Source organism: Barbatula barbatula (assembly GCF_947034865.1).
Source record: "Barbatula barbatula genome assembly, chromosome: 24".
NCBI lineage: Eukaryota > Metazoa > Chordata > Actinopteri > Cypriniformes > Nemacheilidae > Barbatula > Barbatula barbatula.
The window spans coordinates 6,129,281-6,153,907 of record NC_136787.1 but is presented as its reverse complement, the minus strand read 5'-3'; the positions used below and the strand labels follow the sequence as shown (position 1 = coordinate 6,153,907).

At 39.8% G+C, this 24,627-nt stretch overlaps 1 protein-coding gene across 2 annotated transcripts in view; it reads left to right on the top strand.

The window, feature by feature from the left end:
* The first annotated feature begins 4,018 nt into the window (after positions 1–4,018).
* Positions 4,019–24,627, top strand: part of sh2d3ca (SH2 domain containing 3Ca) — a 36,359-nt gene continuing 15,750 nt past the window's right edge. Inside the window, exons 1-3 of one of the 2 annotated variants that reach the window (XM_079449453.1) lie at positions 4,019–4,175; positions 6,213–6,930; positions 8,173–8,212. In XM_079449453.1, the coding sequence (XP_079305579.1) occupies positions 4,157–4,175; positions 6,213–6,930; positions 8,173–8,212 (777 nt within the window). In that variant the 5' untranslated portion in view covers positions 4,019–4,156. The remainder of the gene's footprint in view (positions 4,176–6,212; positions 6,931–8,172; positions 8,213–24,627) is intronic. The other variant, XM_079449452.1, reaches the window with a different exon arrangement.

Sequence of the window (24,627 nt, the reverse complement as noted above, 5' to 3'; positions counted from 1 at the left end):
GTCCAATTGGCTAGAAACTGTTGCCGGTCTTTCTGGAAACACTTCAGCACGTTCGAAGTGGTCATCTGGTGGGTGACCCTGGACCCAGGATCACAAATAGGATGAGTGATAAATAGCAAGTTTTTTATTTAAAAAATTTGCTAGTTTTAATAGCAAAAAGATTGTGTCTTACAAGAAAAATTAAAACGTTTCTCTTTCTGCTTGGTGAGTCAGTTCAAAGTTGATGCCTCACGGTGGAGAAATGTGGTACTACATGGAAAGTTTATAAACTTTCTTATGTTTTCATAAAAGGCAATGTCTGATTAATTAAAAAATAGATTACAAATTAGATGTTATCCTTAGTTTAATTCACTGTCACAATAAATATCATTTAAAATCTTTATGATAAATAACAAGGTTGAAATAACAATTTTGTGAACAAAGAAGATCGTGAGACTTCTTCTTTCATGCAAACAATGAAACACTGTTCTTAGTAATAAAAAGGTTTTCTTTTAGGTTAGTCAGTTCAGTTTGAGTTGACGCCTCATTGCACGGAATTAGAAAGCAGCTGGTATGATGTCATCAATGTGAATGTGGTACTAGGTGGAAAGTTCCTGAACTTGCTGGTGCTGATATACAGTCGGTATAAAGCACTAGAGTCAAACTGCGGTTGTGCAGCAGGATACTACTTGAAATCTAAAATCTCAATCAGAGATTGACACCTCAGCTGATACGAAGCTGCTTTTAAACGGTCCTGTGCTTATTGTGTTAAAGCTCTTTCTGAAGAGCTGGTTTCTAATTGCAGCGTTGAGCATTGTAGCCACTCGCGTGCAACTGATGGACAGCTATAGCGTGGACTTGATACTCGTATCACAATTTAAAGTAGCAGTATGGGATTTTTTGATGATCTATTGACAGAAATGCAATACAATATGGAAAACGATGTCTTCATAGGTGTATAAAGACCTTACGCAATGAACCGTTATGTTTTTATTACCTTAGAATAAACTATTTCTATCTACATAAAAAGCGGCCCTACATACATTGAATTTCGCCGCCATGTTTTGTGTAACGGATAATCAACAAGTGCGTTTCCTCTCCCCCTACCCTGCAGTACGTAGTCCGGTTGTCTCCTGAATAGTTACCTGTAAATGAAAAAACCTCTTGAAGGTATAATACAGGTAGCCGACCACAATGTTTAAACTAAATAAAACCCATAACCCCAATCTTAACCACCAGTACTGTCCAAAGAATACAAGTATTTCAAATAAACAACACATTCACATTACTTCATATGTTGAAATATTGATTATTTCTGCTAGGTGAGTCAATGCAGTGGAAGTTGATGTTTCATCATTGCACAGAATTGGAAAGTGTTTGGTGTGACGTCATCAACCCACACTATGCAGGCCACCCAGTGGATTAATGTGGTACTACCTGGAAGGTAAATGAATTTCTTTATGAAAGCTGGCCTAGAACAAATACAGGGAAATATCTAGTAAGTAACACAAAACTTACAAGTTAAAACTGTGGTGAAATTGACCTGAATATATGTGATGACTTATTTTATGTTATATTCATAATACATTTTTGCACTATTACTCTTTTAATAGAAACATATGTTTTATGCCTGTTGTCATATGTTATCTGTCTACTGTGCTTAGATATAACTTATTAAATATATTTCAAATATATACATACATACTACTTATTGATCATACACTATGCTCTAGAAAGTAGGAAAGCACAAAAATCCATATGTTTGAGTGCCGATACATTATGCCTGTATTAGGACAATCTTGGCCCCAAAACCGTTTTACGTGTGTACTGCAAACACTGCTAAATGCAAATGTTCTGTACAATTATTCACAAGTTAGAGTTTTCCATACTATTTACGATTCATAGAATGCAAAATTACGATACAGCAATTGTCCTTCGCCAGTCAAAGAGATGTTTGACAGTTTTACTGTGTGCATACTATTTACACAGTATGTATGTAATAATGAGTATGTTAAGTTGCAGTATATATCTGAGACTCTTTTTAACACTTAAGAGCCATTTTCCTCTCATAGTTTGCAGGTTGTCAGACTAGCCTCTCTCATTCACACACACGCACACGCACGCACGCACGCACGCACGCACGCACGCACACACACACACACACACACACACACACACACACACACACACACACACACACACACACGATGGATGGATCTTCCACAAAACCCTCATCTTCAGCTAAGAATATTGGCTTTATATTCAATAGTACTCTGTCATTTGAGAACCAGGTCGCCAACCCTGTAAAATTGTGTTTTTCCATCTAAAATATATATCTAAACTACGTCATATGCTGTCATCATCAGATGCAGAGAAGCTTATACATGCCTTTATGACATCAAGACTAGATTACTGTAATGCACTATTAGGTGGTTGCCCTGCAGGCCTATTACAAAAACTCCAACTGGTCCAAAATGCGGCAGCTCGAGTTCTTACATGTACAAAAAAGTATGAGCATATTAGCCCGGTTCTGTCAACCTTGCACTAGTTACCTATAAAGCATCGCATAAACTTTAAAATCTTGCTTATTACCTATAAAGCCTTGCATGGTTTAGCTCCTCACTACTTGAGAGGACTTCTAACGTATTATAGTCCATCACGTGCACTACGCTCTCAGGCGTCAGGTCAGTTGGTAATACCTAGAATTTCAAAATCAAGTGCAGGCGGCAGATCCTTTTCCTATCTAGCGCCTAAACTTTGGAACAGTCTTCCCTGCACTGTCCAGGAGGCAGACACACTCTGTCAGTTTAAATCTAGACTAAAGACGCATCTTTTTAATCTTGCATACACTACACTATCATAATATATATATTTCAAAGATCTAGGCTGCACTAGTTAGATCAACCGGAACCAGGGACACTTCCAATAACAACTGAAGGACGTGGCGACTCCACAAAACTTCAGTCGCTATTAGATTATTAATGATAATTTTAAATCTAACTTTTTTTTATTTTGCTTTGTTGTGCAAGCACTGTCGAGCTTGTGCAGAGGCTGCAGTTTTTGCTAGAGGGGAACTGGAATCCCCTTGTTAGGCCTGGTCTCCCTCTGAGGTTTTTTTCTCCTCCAATGGAGTTTTGGGTTCCTCGCCACCGTTTGCATACTGTTTTGCACTGTTTGCCTGGCCGGGGGGGCTGCTAGAATTTGATAGTCTTATTTAACTAACACTGCATATAGGAATTTATTGTGTGTCTGATATTTGACCTATGTTTTGACTTCCATAACCTTTTATGTTTTACTTATAGTCAATGTTTTCTTGTACAGCTGCTTTGTAACAATGAAAATTGTAAAAAACGCTAAATAAATAAAGCTTGACTTGACTTGACACACACACGCGTGCACATGCACAAACACACACGCACACCCTCACACACAGTTCAGCTTCCAGGAAATAACACTCGTAAATGTCAGATTACAAAAAGGAAGTGAGATGCAGCTCATTTGTAAACAAAATGTCTTGCTTTTAATAAGGTGTCACATTTGCAAAACATTCTGCACTTCTAGGCAAATGTGTATCATTAAGCATTCTAACTGCATTGTAAAAAAACATTGGTTGTTGTTGCTGTTGGTTCGTGCAACTCGACTGCATGCTGTCATTGACCGCTGGTAATGCGCTGTGACATTGGACCTCAGTGTATATAGACTAACACTGAAAGCAACCCTAAATAGTTATAGGTGCTTCAAAACCAAGCGTAAATCTTTTTAATTTATGCAGTATGGTGCCAGTTTTTTATTCTGTGTTATCTAACACCTTTTTTCAAAACATTATTCAGATTTCATACACTGATATGCAGCTATCTTTTAAAATATTTGCAATGAATATAAATCCACTTGAGTTACCATTGACAGAGTGACCCTTAAAAGCAATCTAGCATGTCAACATCTAGTGGTAGCTATTGGGTAAAAGAGCTGCTTGCTGTTAAGTAAAAAACACGCACCCGCCCAGCAACCACAGGAAGTCTTTCTTTAACTGTTATTGCTTACAGGGCATCAGTGCTGTGCAACGGAAGCATACTTGTCTACACATACACATGTTTAACACTTACACAGCCACCAGAGATCAACCTGCGGCTCCCAGCAGAAAAGATCATCCACGTATTGTCCAACAGAGTCAGACATCATGATCAAGCGTAAACTGAGTAAGTATATTTGAATGAGGAATTCCGCATTACATTATAGCAGCGAGTAAATCAATGAGCTTCCTATTGTGGTCACACTTTTTGGTCGCTTGGGTCATTCGATGAAGCAGGTAGCTCCTTTTCCGGATTGTTTGTGTCTACGGTAAAGAATTTACACATTCTGTCAGATAAAAGTTTTTTTATAAGGTTTACCCATTTACACACTATGCTGTCCTGTGCTAATGTATACATTTGATATATGTTGGGACATACTGTAATCACTGTTTCAGAGCGGTAACAGGGTTGACAGTTCCAAATTGTAAATCAACATTAAAAGCCATGTTTTCAAGCTTGTGAAACTACAATAATTTAATGGCGTGTCACTTCAAATGATCCTTTGTTTATATGCAAATCATGGACATGTATCAGGGTTGACATTTTAAAATTGGCCCCTACTCAAACAGTTAAACAGAAGATGAAGAGATAAAAGAGACATTAAGTTGTCCCTATATTCACTTGTTAAAATATGTGGTCTTTGTGTGATTTTATGAAATTTGTTTGTGCAGACAGGACTTTTAAACTATATAATCAAACTTGCAAAACTTTTTTAATAGCGTGCGGGAGTTTTTTCTTTTTTTATCGATTTTTGATGTATCTATGTTCCTTTATGTCCGTTCATATCTTTACGGAAAATAAGTGCAAAATGAGCTTTTATTCCCATGTTTATTTTAATTCAGTTTATAAAAATGTGCCCTATTTAAATGTGCCTAGCAGAAAGACACTGCAGAGACAGGTACAGGACAGGGAACATAAGTACTGTATACGAGGAACATAAATCGCACCCATTTTGTGTAATGGCCTGGTTAAACAAGACTATTAACATCAAAATGGCCTATTCAAGGCACTCGTCCCATTTAAAGCTCTCAGTGATGTTATTGTTGACCTTGCTGATTTCTATAATGGCCGTAAAGGCTAAAATGCCTCTATGAAGTCTAGTGTATCTGAAAATACCAGGCCGTCTGCAATTTGTTACAGATTATTGTCTTACCTCAAGTGTCATTAGTCAAACACAGTATCACAGAGTTGTGATATGTGATATGATATGATATGGAGAGAGGTCAGTTGCATTTTGGAAATTTGTTGCATAATGCAAATGAATGTTCTTCAGAATGGATCAATATGGGTTGAATTGAACATCGACCAGACAAAAACAAGCTCATGATTAAAAATAGAAATGTAGTATAAATCAAATCAAAACAGGAGGTTTATATACGGGCGAATGAGGCCATGTGCAGTATATCTCAGTATTGTATTATAATCTTGAGCTAGGACAAATATAAGCATACAGGGTTATGACAAATAGCTTTCAAAACAATGTCCCAAAAGTACGTTCATGAAACAAGTCTCACATCATGTTTTTAAATAGTGAAGAATCGTTCTACAGTTGTGAAGGAGAAAGAAGATACGAGTAAAAATAAAACACATACAGTAAGTAAGAATGGTATCTTCTGCTTACCAATTTTAGAAGACTTCCCCTTAATATGCGCTTTTGTTGGACTTATCCTTGTTATTCTTTAAACAGCACACCCAGAAAACGTTAAGAACTGCATCTCATTCTCTATTTTTATTTCTTTATTAGAAAATTCAGGCCTTGTAGAGACATTTAAAATAATGCACAGTATCTTAACGTCCTCCTCTAGAATTATTGCTCGATATCCCAACATACCAGCCAGATGTGAAGCTGAAAAGTTTACCTTGGTCTTTTTAGGGCTAGTGATTTTTTCCCACGGACAAGGTCATGGCTTATATTTATTCAAGAGACTGCTTGTTTTCTTCTCATGTTAAAAGAACTCTTGGAATGACATGGTATATATTTAGCGCATATTTAGTATATTCTGCTCACGCCTCATTCCTCCCTGTGTTCAGACTGAATTTACGCCCTTGTGTGGCCCCATTGGATGCACAGTTAACGGCATGAGTTATTTAGAAGCTGTTGAGGAGTTTAGACAGATAACTACTTTGAGAACAAACAGTACAACATGTTTATTTCTTTCTCAGGCTTCAAGTGGTTTGGTAGTCTCACCAACCTTCGGCGGAAATCAGATTCCCAAAAGGATGAACCTGCGACCAAAGGGGTGTCGGAGGACGATATGGGCTTCCATCCGCGGAGCCCCAGCTATGCCAACTCCAGTGAAATGTACACGCACATGGGCACCATGCCACGTCATCCGAAAAAGGAAAAAAGTTCGAAGAAGAGCAAGTCTAAGGACAAGACAAACCTGAGCCGGACTCCGAGCAATGCACCCGCACAAGACCATGTGGTTGAATCCCCTCTTCTCAGCGTGCTCTCTGGAAAGGGTCTTGAAGTTCTGGAAAAGCCCATCATGGAAAGCAAGCCAGCTCCGGAGACAAAAGATGCTCACATCCAAAATCGAGATCTTCCTTCTCTACCAACTTTGGATGCACCTTTGAAAGAGCAGGTGAGAGGAGATAAGGAACCGACGATTGACTCCTCACAGTCAGATTCACTTCCAGAACCTTCAGGTGATAGACCACCAGGTGTATGTCTGACCAAAGAGCCGAAAATGCAACCAGTTCTGCCCATAAAGAGACATAAAAAAGATATCTCCATGAAGGACACTGTGGAGCTCCAGTCTGAGAGTCCATCAGTTCATTTGCCTCTGAAGATCAACAACCAGGTAGAAGAAAAGAAACCAATAAGGAAAGATGCCAATATAGGATCAGGGTGTAAAGAAAACAGTCAAGAGCCTAACAGGTAAGAATGAGCTGCATTTACTGTTTAAAAGAGGGCAGATCTTCTATACTTCTGATGAAACCATTCTTCTGATGAAACAAAATATTTTAGAAGTACAGGACTTCATTTTATCTTTAGTTTATCTACACTATCAACAGCTGGAACTGATAGGAGTTTTTATTTGGAATAAAGTGCACTAAATAAACAAAGAACATGTACTGTTTGAAAGAAGGTAAACAGGGTTGACTTTTCAAAACATATGGTGAAATATGGTTCCCTTTATTCTCATACATGTATTTTAACTCGTGTATTAAAAACATAACAATTAGTATACGGTATAAATCCAAGAGAACAATAAGTAAATACAGTTGTAAATCTTTAAGCAGAGACCTAGTTACAACCTTTTACTAAATGCGAATGCAAATTCTTTCCATCCACAAATAATTATTCATTAACAAATTCAATCACAGTCACTCAATGTTTATTGAAATATGAAGGTAGCTGTGTTTGCAAAATTAATGTTAAGCAAAAAACTGCATTTTTTTGTGTGTTAACGACAACATGTCAGAATATGATCTTATGGCAAAACTATTACTCTTATTTATATGCCATATTAGCCATTGATGGTGGGGAAGATTTTATTTTGCACATCAACCTTTAAAGCAGTTAAAATATTCACCAAATATATGAACTAATATTAGCAGAGCTTTTTTTCTGTCTTCACAACACTGCATAGTTGAACCTTGGTTTAATGAAAGCCAGTGTTGATTTATGTTCAAAAACCTGCAATATGCAGTATAGGAGTTTAGTGTTTAGATTTCACTGTTGCTTATATTGCCTACTTTGCTTTATGAAGTCTCCATATAAACCACTGCTAGTGATAACATTTGCGAGAATAACAAACCCAAAGGTTTCTCTCCAGTTATGAAACCCAGTCACACAGTCCAGTGTAAAAAGCTGAAATTGTCCCTCACAAATCTTCACATCGTCCAAGTGCTTTTCACCTCTCAGTTATATCTTTCTTATGCTGAGCTCCTCATCACCTTTTTAATGAATCATAATAAAACTATTTGCACTTCCTGTTTCTGGTTTTAGCTTTAGTCTTTCATGTGGTTGGTGGGCAGGAGCAACATACAAATCACTTCCTTTAGTCATTCAGCTAAAGTTTAATTTATCTTGTGGAGTTTGAAAAAAATGAATAAAAATTGAGCAAAAATACTTATGTTAATAAGCATTGGTCACATTTTCTGTCTCTTTTCACAGGCCACTGGACACCACAGACAGTCAAGGAGAATATGTAGAGGTGAGCTGTGTGCCTTCTTTTTTCTTTCTTTCTCTCTTTCTTTTTTCTCAGGTGGAATTCTATATTTCTCAGTCGGGTTTTATTCTAGGACAAGGGTTCTCAAACCTTTTGGCTACAAGGCCCACACTGTATTCAACAATATTCAAAGCATTCTTGAAAGTGCTGATTTGGTGCAAGTGAATCTATGTCCTCAGCAAGGCCTTATTTGCTCTGTCACTAGACAGCTAACACTAGATGGAGCTTTCATATGATAGTTTTGAATAAATTTTAAATATCTGTAAGAGAAACGGTTAGGTGTGGTCAGACCCAAACATGACCCTCAAGCCATCAAAAACACCACTACTGTGCAATATTGGCTTATTCCTTACCAGGATTTGAAAAAGGAGGAAGCATGACCAAACTTTCTTTCAGTTCCATTTTTATTTACTCAACCTGAGCCGGAGGCAGAGCATGAGACCCACACGAGACCATGTGGTTGAATCCCCTCTTCTCAGCGTGCTCTCTGGAAAGGGTCTTGAAGTTCTGGATAAGCCCATCATGGGCGGCAAGCCAGCTCGAGAGACAAAAGATGCTCACATCCAAAATCGAGATCTTTCTTCTCTACCAACTTTGGATGCACCTTTGAAAGAGCAGGTAAGAGGAGATAAGGAACCGACGATTGACTCCTCAGAGTCAGATTCACTTCCAGAACCTTCAGGTGATAGACCACAGGTCCGTAGCCAGCCAGTTGAAAGGGGAGGTTCTTTTTTTCAAAAAGTGGACCTTTTTGCAGACCTCCTCTTGTATTAATTATGAGGTTCAAATACTTAATTTTGGTGACCTTTTATGCACTCATTTGTGCTGGATTAGCTTGTCTGCTGGCATCTTAACCAGCACGCTTTTTGATGCACCTAAAATATTTATTGCATTGTTGTCAAATTGCTTCCTCATGTAACACTTTTGTCAGTCCATACACAGTTCATAAGTTTAAAGCCACACTAACAACAGAATAGATTTAATGAACTTCTTCTAATCATCATTTCTTGACTCTCTGTCAATGCCTCTTTGCTATGTTTTGGCTATTATATTGTAGACCAGGGGTCCCCAAACTTTTTTCTGCAAGGGCCACAAAATACTCCCTCTCTTTAATGGGGGGCTGGGTCGGTTTGTAACAGAAAACTACACAGGCCGGAGGTACTACTTGAATTATTGTGTAGATTTAATTATGATTTGAAATTTATTTTTGATGCCTCCTAATGATATAATAGTTTATTAACAGTTAATAGTTTAGTGCTACTCAAATTCAAAACATTTTCTTATGCATATTAATTAACCTTTCTCTTTCCCAACCGCTTGGCCATTTTGTCGTCTCTTTGAAATTTTCAGATGGTTCGCGCGTCAGTTCTATCGCAATGGCACGTTATGAATTTAACAAATTATTAGGTGAGTAACTTAGAGAAATTTGGGCCTGAAAGCCAATATTCAGACGCTCGCTCACGGCCCTACTAGAGCAAGCTCCTGATTGGTTAACGCTGCACGAATTTTCGTCAACGTTCAGATCTTTCAATTCATTCGCGTGAATCGGGCCGCAAGTAGGTCATCGCATCTTTGCATTGACTTAACATGTAAATCACTTGAACTAAACGCTTCATTTGCGTTTGGTGTGAACACACTATAAGGCATTGTTCAGAGGGCCGGTCCAAATCTGTGGGCGGGCTACATTCATATATATATAACCCCTCCCCCCGCATCATTCAGAGGCGATGCTTCTTCACGTTGCTTTGAAAAGTGTATTGCGAGAACTCTCTCTGTCTGCGCACACACACACACGCGTCCTGCAATAATAATCATATTAATTTGAAACAGCAACCAAGAAATTGGTCACAAGCATTGATTAAAACAATGATGACAATAATCACATGAAAAAACCCGACTTAAATTCTGGACCTTTGGCAGTGAGGGGGGGTTCGTTCGAACCACCCAAACCCCCCCTGCCTACGGGCTTGGACCACCAGGTGCACGTCTGACCAAAGAGTCCATAATTCAACCAGATCTGCCCATAAAGAGACATAAAGAAGACTTTAAATTATTATTCAACATGAGGGCCCTTTGCAAGTAAGCTATTGAGAACCAGTGTTCTAGAATATATATTTGTAGAGATATATCTGACTTTCTCCTGAAGAAGTGCTGTATATGTTTATTCTGCTGCTTAATTCGCTGAAAACATCAGTTAATGCCCTGTATTCATCTATCTAAAAGCATTCTTGAAAGCGCTGATTTGGTGCAAGTGAATTAATGTCTTCAGCAAGGCCTTCTTTGCCCTGTCATTAAGATAATCGTTTTTCCATTTTACAGTGTATGTGTTACTTTTGGCTAACACTAGATGGAGCTTTCGCTTTTTTAAATATCTGTAAGAGAAACGATGAGGTGTGGTCAGACATACATGACCCTCAAGCCACCAAAAACACCACAAATGTGCAATATTCTGTACCGGGACTTGAAAAATGAGAAAGCATGACAAAACTTTGTTTCAGTTCCATTTTTGTGTACACACAATTGACTCTATCAACAAGCGATCAGATTAACAGTAAAATGTGTATTTTGTGTAGAGCTTTTACTTTCAATTGTATAATACTTACTGTTCAGATCTTATAGTTATTGGACACCTTCTCCTTTTGATCATTTGTCAACTAATTCCTGCCAAACACTTCGGGTGTCAAGAAGGTGGCACGTGGTGGTGTACCTATGTCCTGAAGCTTGACATTGAGTAAATAATGGTGGAAAATATTTTAATTTTGTGGCAAACTGGCATTTCAATCAACAAATCATGTTTCAGTTGTCGGAGATGCTTCATGCCCCTCCCCACCGTGTCACCACTCCTCCCGCCTTCTGGTTGCCATCCTTTCCTCTCCACCTTGCATCTGAAACTTTAATGGCATCCGAGTTAAAATGAGGCTCTGCACAGAATGTTCACTGAAATTGCAAAAACAGCGCTTTCAATGGAAAACAAGGAACCGCGAGTCTTCTCTCTAGAACAGATTGTTCCCCGAAGCCAGAACACGATGAGGTGTAGGATGAGGTTTTTTATTTTGCCACTCAGCTGTTCATACCTGGTGTTTATTTGCTTCTGGGTTTGGATCTCATTATCTTGGCAGTTTCTGGATCTCGCACCTTTTCGAGCGCATTGGAATTGAACTCCTAACCTTTCCGCTAGCCAGTAGGATACCAACACCAATTAGTAGCATCCTCTCTGAGCTTGTGTTACTGCAACCCACAGTGAAAACAAACACACATAAGAGATATTTTTTATATTTCAAGTGTTTCTCCTTTTTTGTAATAAAAGATAAGCCAATGAGAACTTTCCTGCAGATTCTCGTGTGTCCTGTAGCTTAAAGTGTCAATATACTACAATTTTGAAGCAACCCCTGAAATTAAAAATAGCTTTTTGGCCTTGACAAACACTGGTGATCTGCATTTATTTTCTCTTCCTTAAAGTACCAGTAGAAGTATTAGTTCTTTCTTAAAATCCCTACACAGCTTTACATCGATTAGGCTTGTAAATCGAATTGGCTTCACTTGCTTACATGCCTATCACGGTCTTGTATTACTTCAACAGATCAAAGCGGAAGACCAAACTGCTTGATAAGCAAAAACAGTCCCAACTTGGGCTCCATACCACACGCCAACGACGATACCCAGAATTCCACAGGGGCAGAGATCTGTTAATAGAAAGGGGGCACTGTAGGCGTTTGGGCCCTGTTGGCGGATGGGGTAAAGATGGACCCCCACCACCGGCTCATTATCGGTGCACTCACAGAGTGTCCGCTCATCTCCATTGTATTACTGCACCCTGCCTGCAGGACACTTACTGTGTAATTAATATTTAACTGAGAGAGAGAGTGTGTGTATTTGAATGAAGATGTAAGGAGGGGTTGTGAAGAAAAACCCATGATAAACATAGACACACGGAAAAGCATGATGATAAAGTAACCACAGGAAAAATCTAATACGAGATAAATTATTGTGCTTGCGAACAATTGAATATTCAGATAATGTTCTGATAAGCACTATGATCAGATGTAGTTTAAACACATTAACCTTGCTACCATGACCAGAAGGAGCTTCTACTCTGTAGAAATTCTAACAAAACAACCTGCATATGCTTATCCTTCATCTGAATTTGGCTCATGTAAAACCTCTTTTGGAATATGGTGTAGACCATAACTCAGTTTTCGTTATTAGGGATAAATAAGATGCATTTAATATGCAACGTTTGCAGATGCGTATCACCACATGCATGGCAAGTGTGTGTCCTCATACAGTACGTGGGGTAATAACACAATTTGCTTTTATCATTCCCTGGGAGACACATGCTTACTACAACACGTGACGTTAAACCATGCAACGAATTACACCATGCGCTATCGTTCTCCTCTTTAAGAGCTTCAACTTGACATTCATCCTCCCATTGTCTCCCATGAACATGAAATGAATGTGTTCTTACAGGATTATCTACACATCCACAATAGCGTCTGTGTGATTCTTTACGCAAGGGGTTTCAGACAGCTTTGTTTTTCTTGTGTGCGGCTTTCGTAGATGACATATGTAATGTTAAATGCACAATCATGTTTGCACATACAAACATGCCGATCTGTCTTAAATCAAGCATTTAAAGGAATATTTTATTCACTGATTTGCTTGTCCTCACATGTACTTCTAAACTGCTGTCCTATACATTGGAAGCAAACAGTGACCATGGGTTATGAAAAACCAAAATGGTCAAAACATATTTCAAGTCTTTTGAAGTCATATGTAAATATTATTTTTGGTTATTCTCGAATGATTTTGCTCTCTGAAAGAGGTGTCCTTTTTGAGCTTCTTGATATTTAAACTTAGTGTCTTGAAGTTTGTTGCTTTTAAAAATCAAAATCTGGCATAACACCTCTAGACGTATAATTTGAATTAAAATGTATAAATATTTATAAACAATTACAGAATTAAGCATGTGAGGTACACCGTAAAATAAATGAAATTTTCTTGCAGCTGGGGTGCCAGAAAATTCCATAAAATATATATTTGGTAATTTGACACGTTTTTCAAAAATACGTGTACAAGATCTGTTATCAAACAGGTTTTCTACAATGTCATATTTTCATATAATGATAATTGATTCGCTTTTTATCACAGTGTACATTATTATCACAGTATTGGGTTACGTCATTAAAAATGATTACAAACTAATAAAATCTTGAGGATTTAGGAAACAAAACAAACATTTGATTGCTAAACGTAAGAAATTATGCTAATATGTTATCGTATTCAAGGTTTGTCAAATTTCCAACCGTAACAATATCGTGCAAATTAATGATCACAGAAAATGTCATTGTTAAATACCGTCTAGACAGAATTATATTATTTTTCTTTCTGCGTTTAAAGCTTTGAGTTGGTTGCCATAGCGAGGCGTCCATTGTGATGTCACAATGGTCCCCAGGGAGGAAACGCCCCACCCTAGACTGCTGTGCTAGACTCATTTTATCTGGAGCGGGTGTGCGTATTTAAGTGTGGGATGTCTGGGTAGCGTGTGTGATAGAATATTCAAAGACAGTGTGATTATATGCAACGTTAAAAATGATCACTTTGCAACGTTCCTTGACAACCATTTCATTTTAAAAGCAACTTAAACACTGAATAGCTTTCGCATGCCCATGCATATAGCACTCACTCTTGGGCAAAAACCTCACGCATAAACAGACGTGCGTGTGTCTGGATTTAATTGTTTTATTGCATGTGTGACTTGGGAGTGAGAGTGTGTAAAGACTCCTTCTCACTAAAAGCCCCCCTACTCCTACTTTTCTTTAGCGCTCTTTCAAACCGAAATAAAAGAGAAATTCCTTTGAGCAGGAGCTGAATGCATGTGCCACATACCTCTCTTTTTCTCTTGGTCTCACTCTCTCTTTCCCCCCAGCATTGTTTGGAACCCCAGAGGAGGGGGTGGGTGGGGTCTCTGTGCCTGCAAGCATCTCTCTCCTTCTACATCCCTCCCTCTCCCCCTCCGAATCCCTCCCCCCACCCACTGCTTTCATCCAAGAGCGATGAGGTAATCCCTGCCAACGCTGTGAAGCATAGCAAGCTCTAGAGTGAGAGTAAGAGGCTGTGGAACTGAGCGGGAGGGATACATTTAGAGTCAGTGAGCGAGAGAGCGAGATCCAGACATTGAGAAGGAGAGAGAGGCAGCCGGTGTGGATCTGGGATGACACTGACTTTCGTGGAACAACGATAGCACTGATCACTCGCGGGGGTGGCTTGTGCACGGGCGTACGCGAGGAGATAGGGGCATGACCCGGGACTTCTAGTGGACTCCAGTGGTGGAAGAGCTGAAGAGAGGAGTACAGGAGCCATGACGGAAAGATGCAGTCTGTGGAGTGCCCTGTCAGCCGCTGCCTGCTGTTTCTACAGGGGCTCCTTCATGCAGGTGCAGGTGAGAGGGGAGCAACCCCCCCCATATATGCGTGCATGCATGTGTGTGTGCATGCAGCTAAAGAGTCTGTGCTTACATACATTGTGTGATGCGTGAGAATAGGTGTGGATATGGATTACATCATCTCTGAATGTGCCATCAAGAGTTCTTGCAGGGGAAGTGGATGTCAGATTTTGTATGTGTACATCAGATTGTCCACGTTTATGTTGCTTGCAAGCACACATAATAATTCTTGTGATTCCACCCATGGGTGCCCCGCATGGTTGTGTGTTAGCCTGGTGCAGTTGTGCAGCCCCAACAACTGTGTCATTCCACCGGTCTGGGCAATGATATCACTGCAGCCAGCATGTGTGTGCGCACGGGTGTGTGTGCACCGGATGGGCTGAGCTCACTTTTGCTCAGCTGTAATACAACTGCTGATGATGCACAGTTGGATGAACGGGTTGGCAGGGCTCTGTTGTCACCCTGTGGTTATGTAGTGGATTGTAATGGGGCACAGGAAACACGAGACTGCATTAAAGTAGTTTTGGAGGTCATGCTTTTTATATCTGAAAGTGAAGAGATCGTGTTTCATGAAAGGCTCAGGACACAACAACAACAACAAAAATTGCATTATACTGTTTTGGCCTGATACAAAGTACGACACAGTATTTTAGTGGAAAAGCTAGAGAAGGGGAATGGGTGTTGTCTAATTTGTGCAATATTTCAGACAACTTGTTATGTAAAACAGAAATGTAATTTAGGCTCTATTGGTTTTGGGTGGTACACTAAGCACCACAGAATGGTGGACCACACGGTTTCATCTACTTTTTACAAACTTGCCATCAGTTTTAGCTGGTTCTTTAAAGTGTGCTAAAAGTATGTAGCAAAGCAAGTATTTTAAGCTGATTAAATTATGTTTTGTACTTTTCTTCTTCCCAGGGTAGCCCAGCACATGATATAAATTGATGTAGCATATTATATTTTATGTTGAAATGCAACCCAATTTTAGCAAACCTAACCCTACCTTAAGCCTTTTGCTGTTTAGACATGTTATATTTTATATAATATTTATAAAATATTCATGACAGTCCAACATGGGGGGGGAGGCTGTCATGTTAACTGTTCTGAGCTTCATTCAGGCAAGCGATGCTAGTCCAGCCCTTGCCTATCTTTCAGAGAAAATTGTATATCCATATGAATATATACAGCACACACTTACATGTCAATTGTCAATATACTATGAGCAAAATGGAACTACATACAATATCCTTGTAGGGGCCAAACACGTCCATAGCCTGTCAGTAATGATGTATGTGTTTGTCCCGTTGGCCACCTGAGCTCAGAGAGGCAGTTGGAGGAATGATGGTGTCTCAGCTGCAGATTAATAATGGACTTTCTGGCTTGATACGCACATGCAGATTCAGACAGCGGAGATGTTTTCTGTGCTTACAGAGCTGCCAACCATCCTGACCTGGACTGTACCTTGGGGCTAAATACTTTACAGAAGAGCTATTCATTTCAGCTATTAAAGGGTCACAACAAAGTTTAATTTAAATATTTAATTTTAGTTATCCTGAAAACCATTATAGTTGGTTTGCTTGATTAGCGTTGGAGTCTACGGAATTTTCCAATGGAGATTTCGATGTAGCTCGATAGTTTTGCACTTATTCACAATCTCCAACACTCGCTCAGCAAAACTCATATCTTATCTAAATGATGTCTCGCCTTTGACTGAGGGTTTGAGTCCTGAGATCCAATTTGGACCCAGAGATACAATGTGTGCAGTTAATCCATTGATCTCAAATGTATCCCTACAGAGTCTGATGTTCTATTGCTTTTGTTGCCAATTCATCAGCCCCATTACCAGTGAAGATGGTGCAGTCTTCATTTTAATTGGTTTAGGGTGCTGCCTGTTTGTTGGGAATGGCGTCAAACGCAAATGCTCCATCTGCCTCTCACAGTTATACTCTGATTGTTTCAGTCTGTCTTAATCCCCCATTCTCTGCTGGATGGAGGCTTGGGCTTCCCTTCATCTGTAGTCCTACTTTTATTAATGCTCATGCTAGTTTTAACCCCAGGGGTCAGGAACCATATTCATACCAGGGTCTAAAAGCTATACCTCACTACCATTTCAACATATTTTATTCTAGTGTGGTTGTCTGCTTTGATGGGCTGTCAAAGATGATGGCTGAATTGGTTACGTAGCTTCACCCCATCTTTTCCCCAGTGATTACAGAAAACATAATATTTTGATATTCAAATATTCAAGGGTATGACCCTCCTCCCCTTCCTCTCCTCTTTCTTTTCTCTTTCTTGTGGTTTTCTTTCTATCCTCTCCAATCCCTCTGTGGAGACACTGTCTCTTCCCTAGGGCTGCCAAGGCTTAGCAGCTGTTAAAGAGAAAAGTTCACGAGTAAATCTGCCTGTTACTGAGTGTGAGGATAACCTAATTACACAGGGCTGTTTTCTCTCCTAATGAACGCCACGCGGATTTGGAGTGCCGTGTTTTGTATGCCTCCCCTAAACTGCCTCTGTGCTGATTTCGCCTCGTCCCCTTTGATGGATGTGTCTGAACTAGAAGTCCCTCCGAGCCTGGATTAATCTTCTATCGTATTGTGTATACAATTTAGCCTAATGGTGTTTGTTCTGCTTTGCTTATCACGCAAATGAAGATGCTGAGGTTAGCAAAAATCTTAAGTTATATACAGACAATCTGTGCAAAAGTTGGATGTTATAAAGCTTGATTTATACCTGTTACATACGTACTTCTTGTACTATTTTGAGGTATGGTTAAACAGACAGAATGGTGGTTTAATAAGAAAAGCAGTAGTCAAAGTGGCTAATAATGGTTTACTCCAACCTTTTAAGTGCACTAGACTCATTATATCTAAAGTTTGTGTTTGTTGTAAAGTATGTACTTTAGATGTATTTATTATTGAAGAATTAATGCAATAGAAGGGAATTAATGAGATGTGTTTCTATTACCTGAGCAGAGATCAAAGGGAGACGATTTTTGTTGCGCTGTTGGTAAGAAGTCTTTGCGCTCCCGTCCCTTTAGGGAAGATCGGCGAGATCACAGAGATGAAGAGAGGCTTTCAGCTCACTTCAGTCCTCATTTCACAGCCGTCCCTCCCTCTACTCATCCTCTTCTCTTCCTTCACATCCAAGACAGTCACGCTGTCCATCCAGTATGTCAATGGAATTGGCTGTTGGCTCAGGAGGTGGCCAGCCAATATCAGACAGATAGATCAGACTTCATTGACAGTGAATTATCATCACCACCTGGAATTAATTTCCTCTCAAGTGACAGATAAGACCAGTTTCAAGACATAGATGTCCTATAGTTTCGGTCGCTCAAAGGATCCGTTGAGCAGGTGGGTGTGGACCTGAGGAAAGTAGCCGGGTGCTGGGGTACGCTGCAGTCAGGCCTCTTTTGTTTGTTCACTTGACCTTTAGTCCATCTTGACCTCGGCGTCGATGGGCAATCGGATGCCCTTGTCCAACTCACTGATAAAGAGGTGCATGCATGTGTGCCCTTGTGAAGGGCTTCTCTGTATATATCACAAGAAATGCCACAGGTTCTCTTTCAACCTTAAGTAGACATAAAGGGAACCTTGTCATTACTTTGTTTTGGCCACAGCATTTCAAAGGGGGCTTCAGATGTTGATCTGCCCAAGTGGATCCAGTCGTGCATGTAATATACACTTGATTTGTGATGGGGGTTTAAGACACAGCGCGTCCTTTTGAACTACATGGTGTAATAATACTTTCTTATTTAGTGTTGAAAGGATCAGTACATGGATTGACTGCCTTACCAGCGCGTATGTTTCAGTGCAGTGTTCCTTGGTCCTAAAAGCTTTATGTGAGAAAATCAGTTTGAATGGTTGAAAGTTTCCAAATCTGTAGACATTTTTCATAGCTCAGGCATAGGTGATGCTGTGCTCTTGTGTTTAAGCAAGAAGTGTGCCTATCTTTGTGACATTTTACTGGGTACAAGCAGTTTTTAGTCCTCCTCAATAGTTACTTAAGAACTCCCACCTGCCTCAGCATGCATCATCATCTGCATTTTTACAGCACCCATTTCTGTAGAAGAGTCACTACAGGGAACTACTACCGGCAACCGAGAATTGTGCCAAGCTTGATAACACAATAAATCAGAACATGCGTAAAATTCCATTTGTAGTCTGAGATTGTAAAGATACCACATGCCACTCTGCAACCGAATTGCCTTAAATTACTAAATGATGAGAGCGGCAGATTAGATGGTAAATTACTGTAAATTAATTCAATGTAGTTTCAGTCATATCCTGGAAATAGGAACTGTGACTGAAAATGGGATAGCCCGAATATGCTAAGCTTCTTTGGTCCGTTGTGTTGTGCGAATTGGATTAGTTGTAGATTCATATCGAGCAAGTAATCTCTGGTTTCCATTGTATATTAAATTGAATTAACCCAGTTTTCTTTAGTAGTCTGCAAGGCAGAGGTTCCAAACATATTTATTGGCCTATATAAAAGGAGATTATATATTAGAAGTGAGATCCAGAGGGGTGGAGCGTGTGTTTCTTCTTAAAGAAGCTGGAAGGAATCCCATTCGCTTCTGCAGCAACCTCAGAGACAACAACAATGACATCATGTACAGGTTGGAGAAGGGGAGTAAGAGGACAGAAAAGGGGAAGTAGAGATCGCGGTGGGATTACGTTGGCGTGCGTGGTGCGGTTTAGCACATGCGCTCAGGGCCGGTGGGTGTCCATGGGAGACTGACTAAGTGCCAACAAGCACGCACACACACACACTGTGCTGCTATCTGTTTGAGGGAGTTCCCCATCACCCTCACATCCACCCAGGAGGAGCGCATCATCTGCGATGTCACCATGGTGACCGTTTCATGCTCCAGGACAACCCTACCCCCGTATCCCAACCCCCATCAGAGACGCAATGATTAGCTTGCTCCAGTCACCATGTGGCTGTGGGTAAATGTGTGGGTAATGAATGTGTGAATACCGTTAAGCCTGCTGGTGTAGACATGCTTATTTGCATACGTGCATGTGTGTGCACACCTGAGCTGTATTAACAAAGCCCTGGGCACTATTTCCCTTCATCTTGTTATAAACTCCAATTAGTACTTTCTTGTCGTTTGTGTATTAAGAATGATTTTTGCAGTGTACTACCATAATGCGACGACCCTGGCAGGGAGGTCATGAGCTGCCTGCCAGTGCATGCCTCGCCCCAGCTGAACATGAATGAAAGTGAGAAATCAGCGCTCTGATACAGTCTGCGCTGTTGGCCAATGGCATGCACCTCTGCGGAAGAGATGACATCATCTCCAGCCAATCGTAGCATAGCTCCAGGGTTGTCTGCTGCAGGCTCGACAATGCAACGAGATACAGAGAGAGAGAAAAAGACACAGTCTCAGAGAGGTGATACAGGAAGTGAGAGAGAGAAAGAAATGGGCAGAAATGCAAGAGGAAGCGAGTTGTGATACCCTCCCTTCAATGTGAACAGCAGATATGATGTTGAACTGGCCTCAAAGGCATTCTGGCTGCTATCAGTTTTGGCAGGTGACAGATGACAGAAGGGCAGGTGTGTGTGTGTACCTGACAGTGAAATCTCTCTGTGACCTGCCAGACGACATAACAAGGCAGATCTCCTTCCCAGTGTGTGTGTGTTGCCCTGCAAGGGCGCTATGTCTTTGCCCTGATGTTGTTGACCAGACGGCACTTCTACTAAAGAGCAGTTATTAGCATTCAGTAAACACACTATGACCTGAACCAGAGCAAAGACATTTCCATATGCTTTTGTGAAAGGAAATAAACCTGGGCCTGACCCTTTTACCTCTTTCCTTCTGTCTATGTCCTGCTGAAAAAACATAGTCCTTTGTTGATTTTGAGGGGGGTTTGGTCATTTTTAACTGGTCAGACTGGGAGTCCAGCTAGTCCAGCTTAAACCAGCTAAGACCAACATCTTATAATAAACCAGTAAACAGGTAGTTCTAGAAAAATACATGTACCGCAAATGTACATGCAGTTACGCAAAAATATGGCCAGGTGTTCAGCATGATATCAGCTTTGCATAGATACAATTTGCATTTACACATGTTAACATTTACAATTATTGAACAAGTAAATAGAAATCAATTTGATACGTTTGGGAAGTAACCTCCAATTTTTAGTTTTGAGAGATAATCTGCATCTTAAAATAATTTTATTTTTGTAATGTGAAATTTTGTGATCTGAATTAACTGAGTTTTTTTTTGAAATACGTTTCATTTGAATGATTAAATGGATTTCAGGTTGATTTTGTGTAGTTTGTATTCATGTATGTGTGTATGGATGGCGTCCATATTTACAACTGTAAAGTAATTCCTGTTTTTGCATTCATATAATTGTGAATACCGGATATCAGTTTATAACTAAGCCATTTTAAGCCCAGCAAATGCATCTCCTAAAAATAAAGTTTTCATTTTCGCCATCTTTTTACACAATATTAATGTTTTGGCATCAGATGATGCATAGGTCATTTGTTTGGCAATCTGTCTAAACAATACAATCCGATTTTGTGTCTTCCATGTGGTCAGTCCTAAAGATTGGATTAAAAAACCCAATCACAATTGTCATGTCTATATCAATTGAATTCCACCAGCAAATGTCAGACTGATGCTTAAACATTTCCTCAGAGCATAAACATTGCCAGAGAACTGTTTGTTTGCTAAAAGCTCAAATTTCACCTCCACTTCTTGTTCATTTTTGACCTCTTTCTTCTCAGTTCTTAAGAAAATATCTCAGTTTAATTAATATCCCTGGTATTTCTCCTTGACATCAATGATGGAGAGCAAATGAAAACTTTTGCCTTAGACATTTCTTCTTAGAAATAGTCCCAAATTTCTCCACATGTTTCAGCAGAGATCTTGTCACAAACTGAGCTCAGCAATCAAAAGTCAATATTATTGACAGTTTGACCCCAAAATGTTTATCAGATTCACCCAAATACGGATTGTTTGACCCATTCAATTGTAGACCTCCTTGGGGCCATGTCCACCAAGGTGTTCAGTCTTTTTAATTGTTTCCAATGGAAACGGTGCGTTTTTGAAACAGCACCGGGGGCTCAGCGTTTTTTCACCCTCAGTGTATCGTAGTAACCAACGCGCCTCCGCTTGAAAAAAAAGTAATTGAAACGCGTAAAAAGCACAAAGAAAACTTAAAAGCGCCTCGTGGATCTGGAGCCCAATTGTATTTTAAAACTTCTCTCGTTTGTATCTATTTGTCTTCTAATGAATTCAAGGAGAAACAACATATAATACATTTAGACTCAAATAAAACACAACTACGAACTCCGTCAAATCTCCAGAGCTATGAAAGACCAATAAAATATTGAGAGATGAACGTTGCCTGTGATGGAAGATGCCTGCAAGGCTGTTCCCATAAATTCACTTGCGTGGACCTCTAAAGCCAACCTCTCACTTCAAGACGACACCGTGATCTGTTCATTCGTACTGTGGAATCGCAAAACAGCTACTGAGATGAATACAGCTGGATTTAGCAGGTATGATTAAATCTGAATCGGATGAGCTGGTCCATGTTCACAGTTTGTATGCTGGTATAATTTAACTGATGCACCCCAGAAGTGCTGCCGAAAGTCGGTTATTGAATTTGGTGTCTTCATAATTTCAACTGGTACGTCTTCCAGGCTGTGTAATTAATCTACAGCTGACATTTATTGATTAATCAATCGGACGTGTCTCTATATTTGTTCGCCAACTCACCGCTGCTGCAGTTTCCTCTCTAGGGCTGTGCATAGTGCAGCATGTTGGAGTTTGCGGTTTATTTGAACAGAAAACAGGCCCTGGCCTCATACTCTTATGCTGAGTCAATGCACACACGGTTGACTCATCTATAAGCAAGGATAAGCATTGTGAATTGGGAACAATGTTTGAGGGGTTATGTTGATGTGTCCTGTGATCTTACAATCCATCAGTGCTTTGACCCTGTGACCCCTCACAGCCTGTAAATTGGCTCCTAATTGGTCACTCTCCCTGAAAAAACAGGAAGCAGAGGTGGATTTTGCAATAGCTCAATGTGATGGTTCAGGAATATTAACACTTTAGGTCAGCTGACTGTTCATCATCTAAAATATCCATGTGGCTGACTCATTTACCCTAAACCCTAGAGAGCTGGGGCCGGATTCACAAAACTTCTTTAGACATAAATACAACAATGTTCTTAAAATGAATTTTAGGAAGTTCGTAAAAATAAACAATAATCTCAAAATAATCTCATCTATATTTTTTAATGTGTGAGATTAAGGAGGATATATTGACAGCGGGTACACTTGCATGGAGTTTGCCATGTTGTTTCTACAGTAGCCCTAAACAGACAATCTAGAGCATGTTTCATATATATGTTATCTCTTCTGGCAAAGAAGCGGAAATGTGACGACATCTTGCTCTTGTGTCAGCCACCGTAATGCTTTGAAACGCAGCGGTGGAACGAGCCATTGGTTGTAATTCACAACCTCACCGCTAGATGCCGCTAAAATACACACTGGACCTTTAAATATATACTTAATTCTTTCTTTTATAAAACAAGACTAAATATGTTAGGTATCTTGTCAAAGGTATGAGAGCATGAAGAGTTAAGCATCAAAAAGTTAGCACTTCTCAAGTTTGTGCTTTTTGGATATTGAGTTTATGTCATTCCTGGCAGGAACAGTGGCTGTTTTCATGATTTCAGCTTTGCGTTGCATTTGCTGAATCACAGCACCGTCTTGTTATTTGGCTAGCACGGGTGCCGTGAATGTTGTGGCATTTATCCGCAGTGACATCCTCTCCAAACCTGTGATGAAAGCTAAGTCATGTGTGTTTTCCTGTGAAACTAGCCCCCCTCCATGACACCATATGCCCAAGCCCATCAGACACACACTTGCTCTGCACCGCTCCCGAACACACAGACCCCACACCACCCGTAGACCCCATATGCCCAGATTCCTCTTGCTGTCTCTTTCTCTTTATCTCGCTCGTGTCAGGCTAGAGGGAAGACCAGCAACAGCACGCAAACAGTGTAGATGCTGTGGCACGGCGATCGAAGACAGATTCAGTGGGTGTGGTGTCGGGTCTTGGATAGGTGTTTGTTTGAAATAAAATGAAAAATATAAGAGGACGAAGTCTAAGATTAGACAGCTAATTGGGAGGTTTGTGTTTAGGGCTGAATGCATTTTTGCATTGAGCAATTCTTCATCCAAAAGGAAGGAAGTGAGTAGTTGCTTGCACGGGTTGCAGCAGACTTTACTTGGACTCATTCCACCACTGCAATCCACGCCTGTAAATCTACTCTTTAAAATAATAATAAATGCACTCTACTAATGCCCATCTGGATTAATGCCCAGTTAAAACACTCTTCTCCATCATTTGATCATCATTATATGAATTACAGCTGTCGTGGTCAATAGAAAACAAACAAACATCTCTTTTATACCAAATTATATGCACGCGCCGCATCCAGTGCGGACAAGATGTAAAATTATAATGGCCTCATATTATTCTATTGAGTCTATTGAGAAATATGCTGTTTTTATTTTGAACGTTTTTGAGGGTTTGAAAGTGCAAGTGTTTGAAAATGAGAGGCCGTTGTTGTCTCAACAACTTTAAGTTAAGTGTAAAAAATGGCAACAAAGGCGGCCTACAGGACTGTTGGATTCAACATTTCTACAGCAAAAAGTAGATCAAGATTTGCCGAATTCTAAACACATATAAATGTCGACAAAAGGTTAAAGCTGGATATCGCTGCTATCCTTCTGAAACCTTGTATCTCAATATTTCGTATTGTTTGTAATAAATAATAATTATTAGTGTCCCTTTATGTTTGTCAATGGGTTTTGCAAACATCTAACCATTATAAAGTGCTTTTCAGCTTTAACAACCCCGTATTCAATCATTTAAAACAATCAATAATTTTTTTCATTGCCAACTACTAGCCTGGCATAA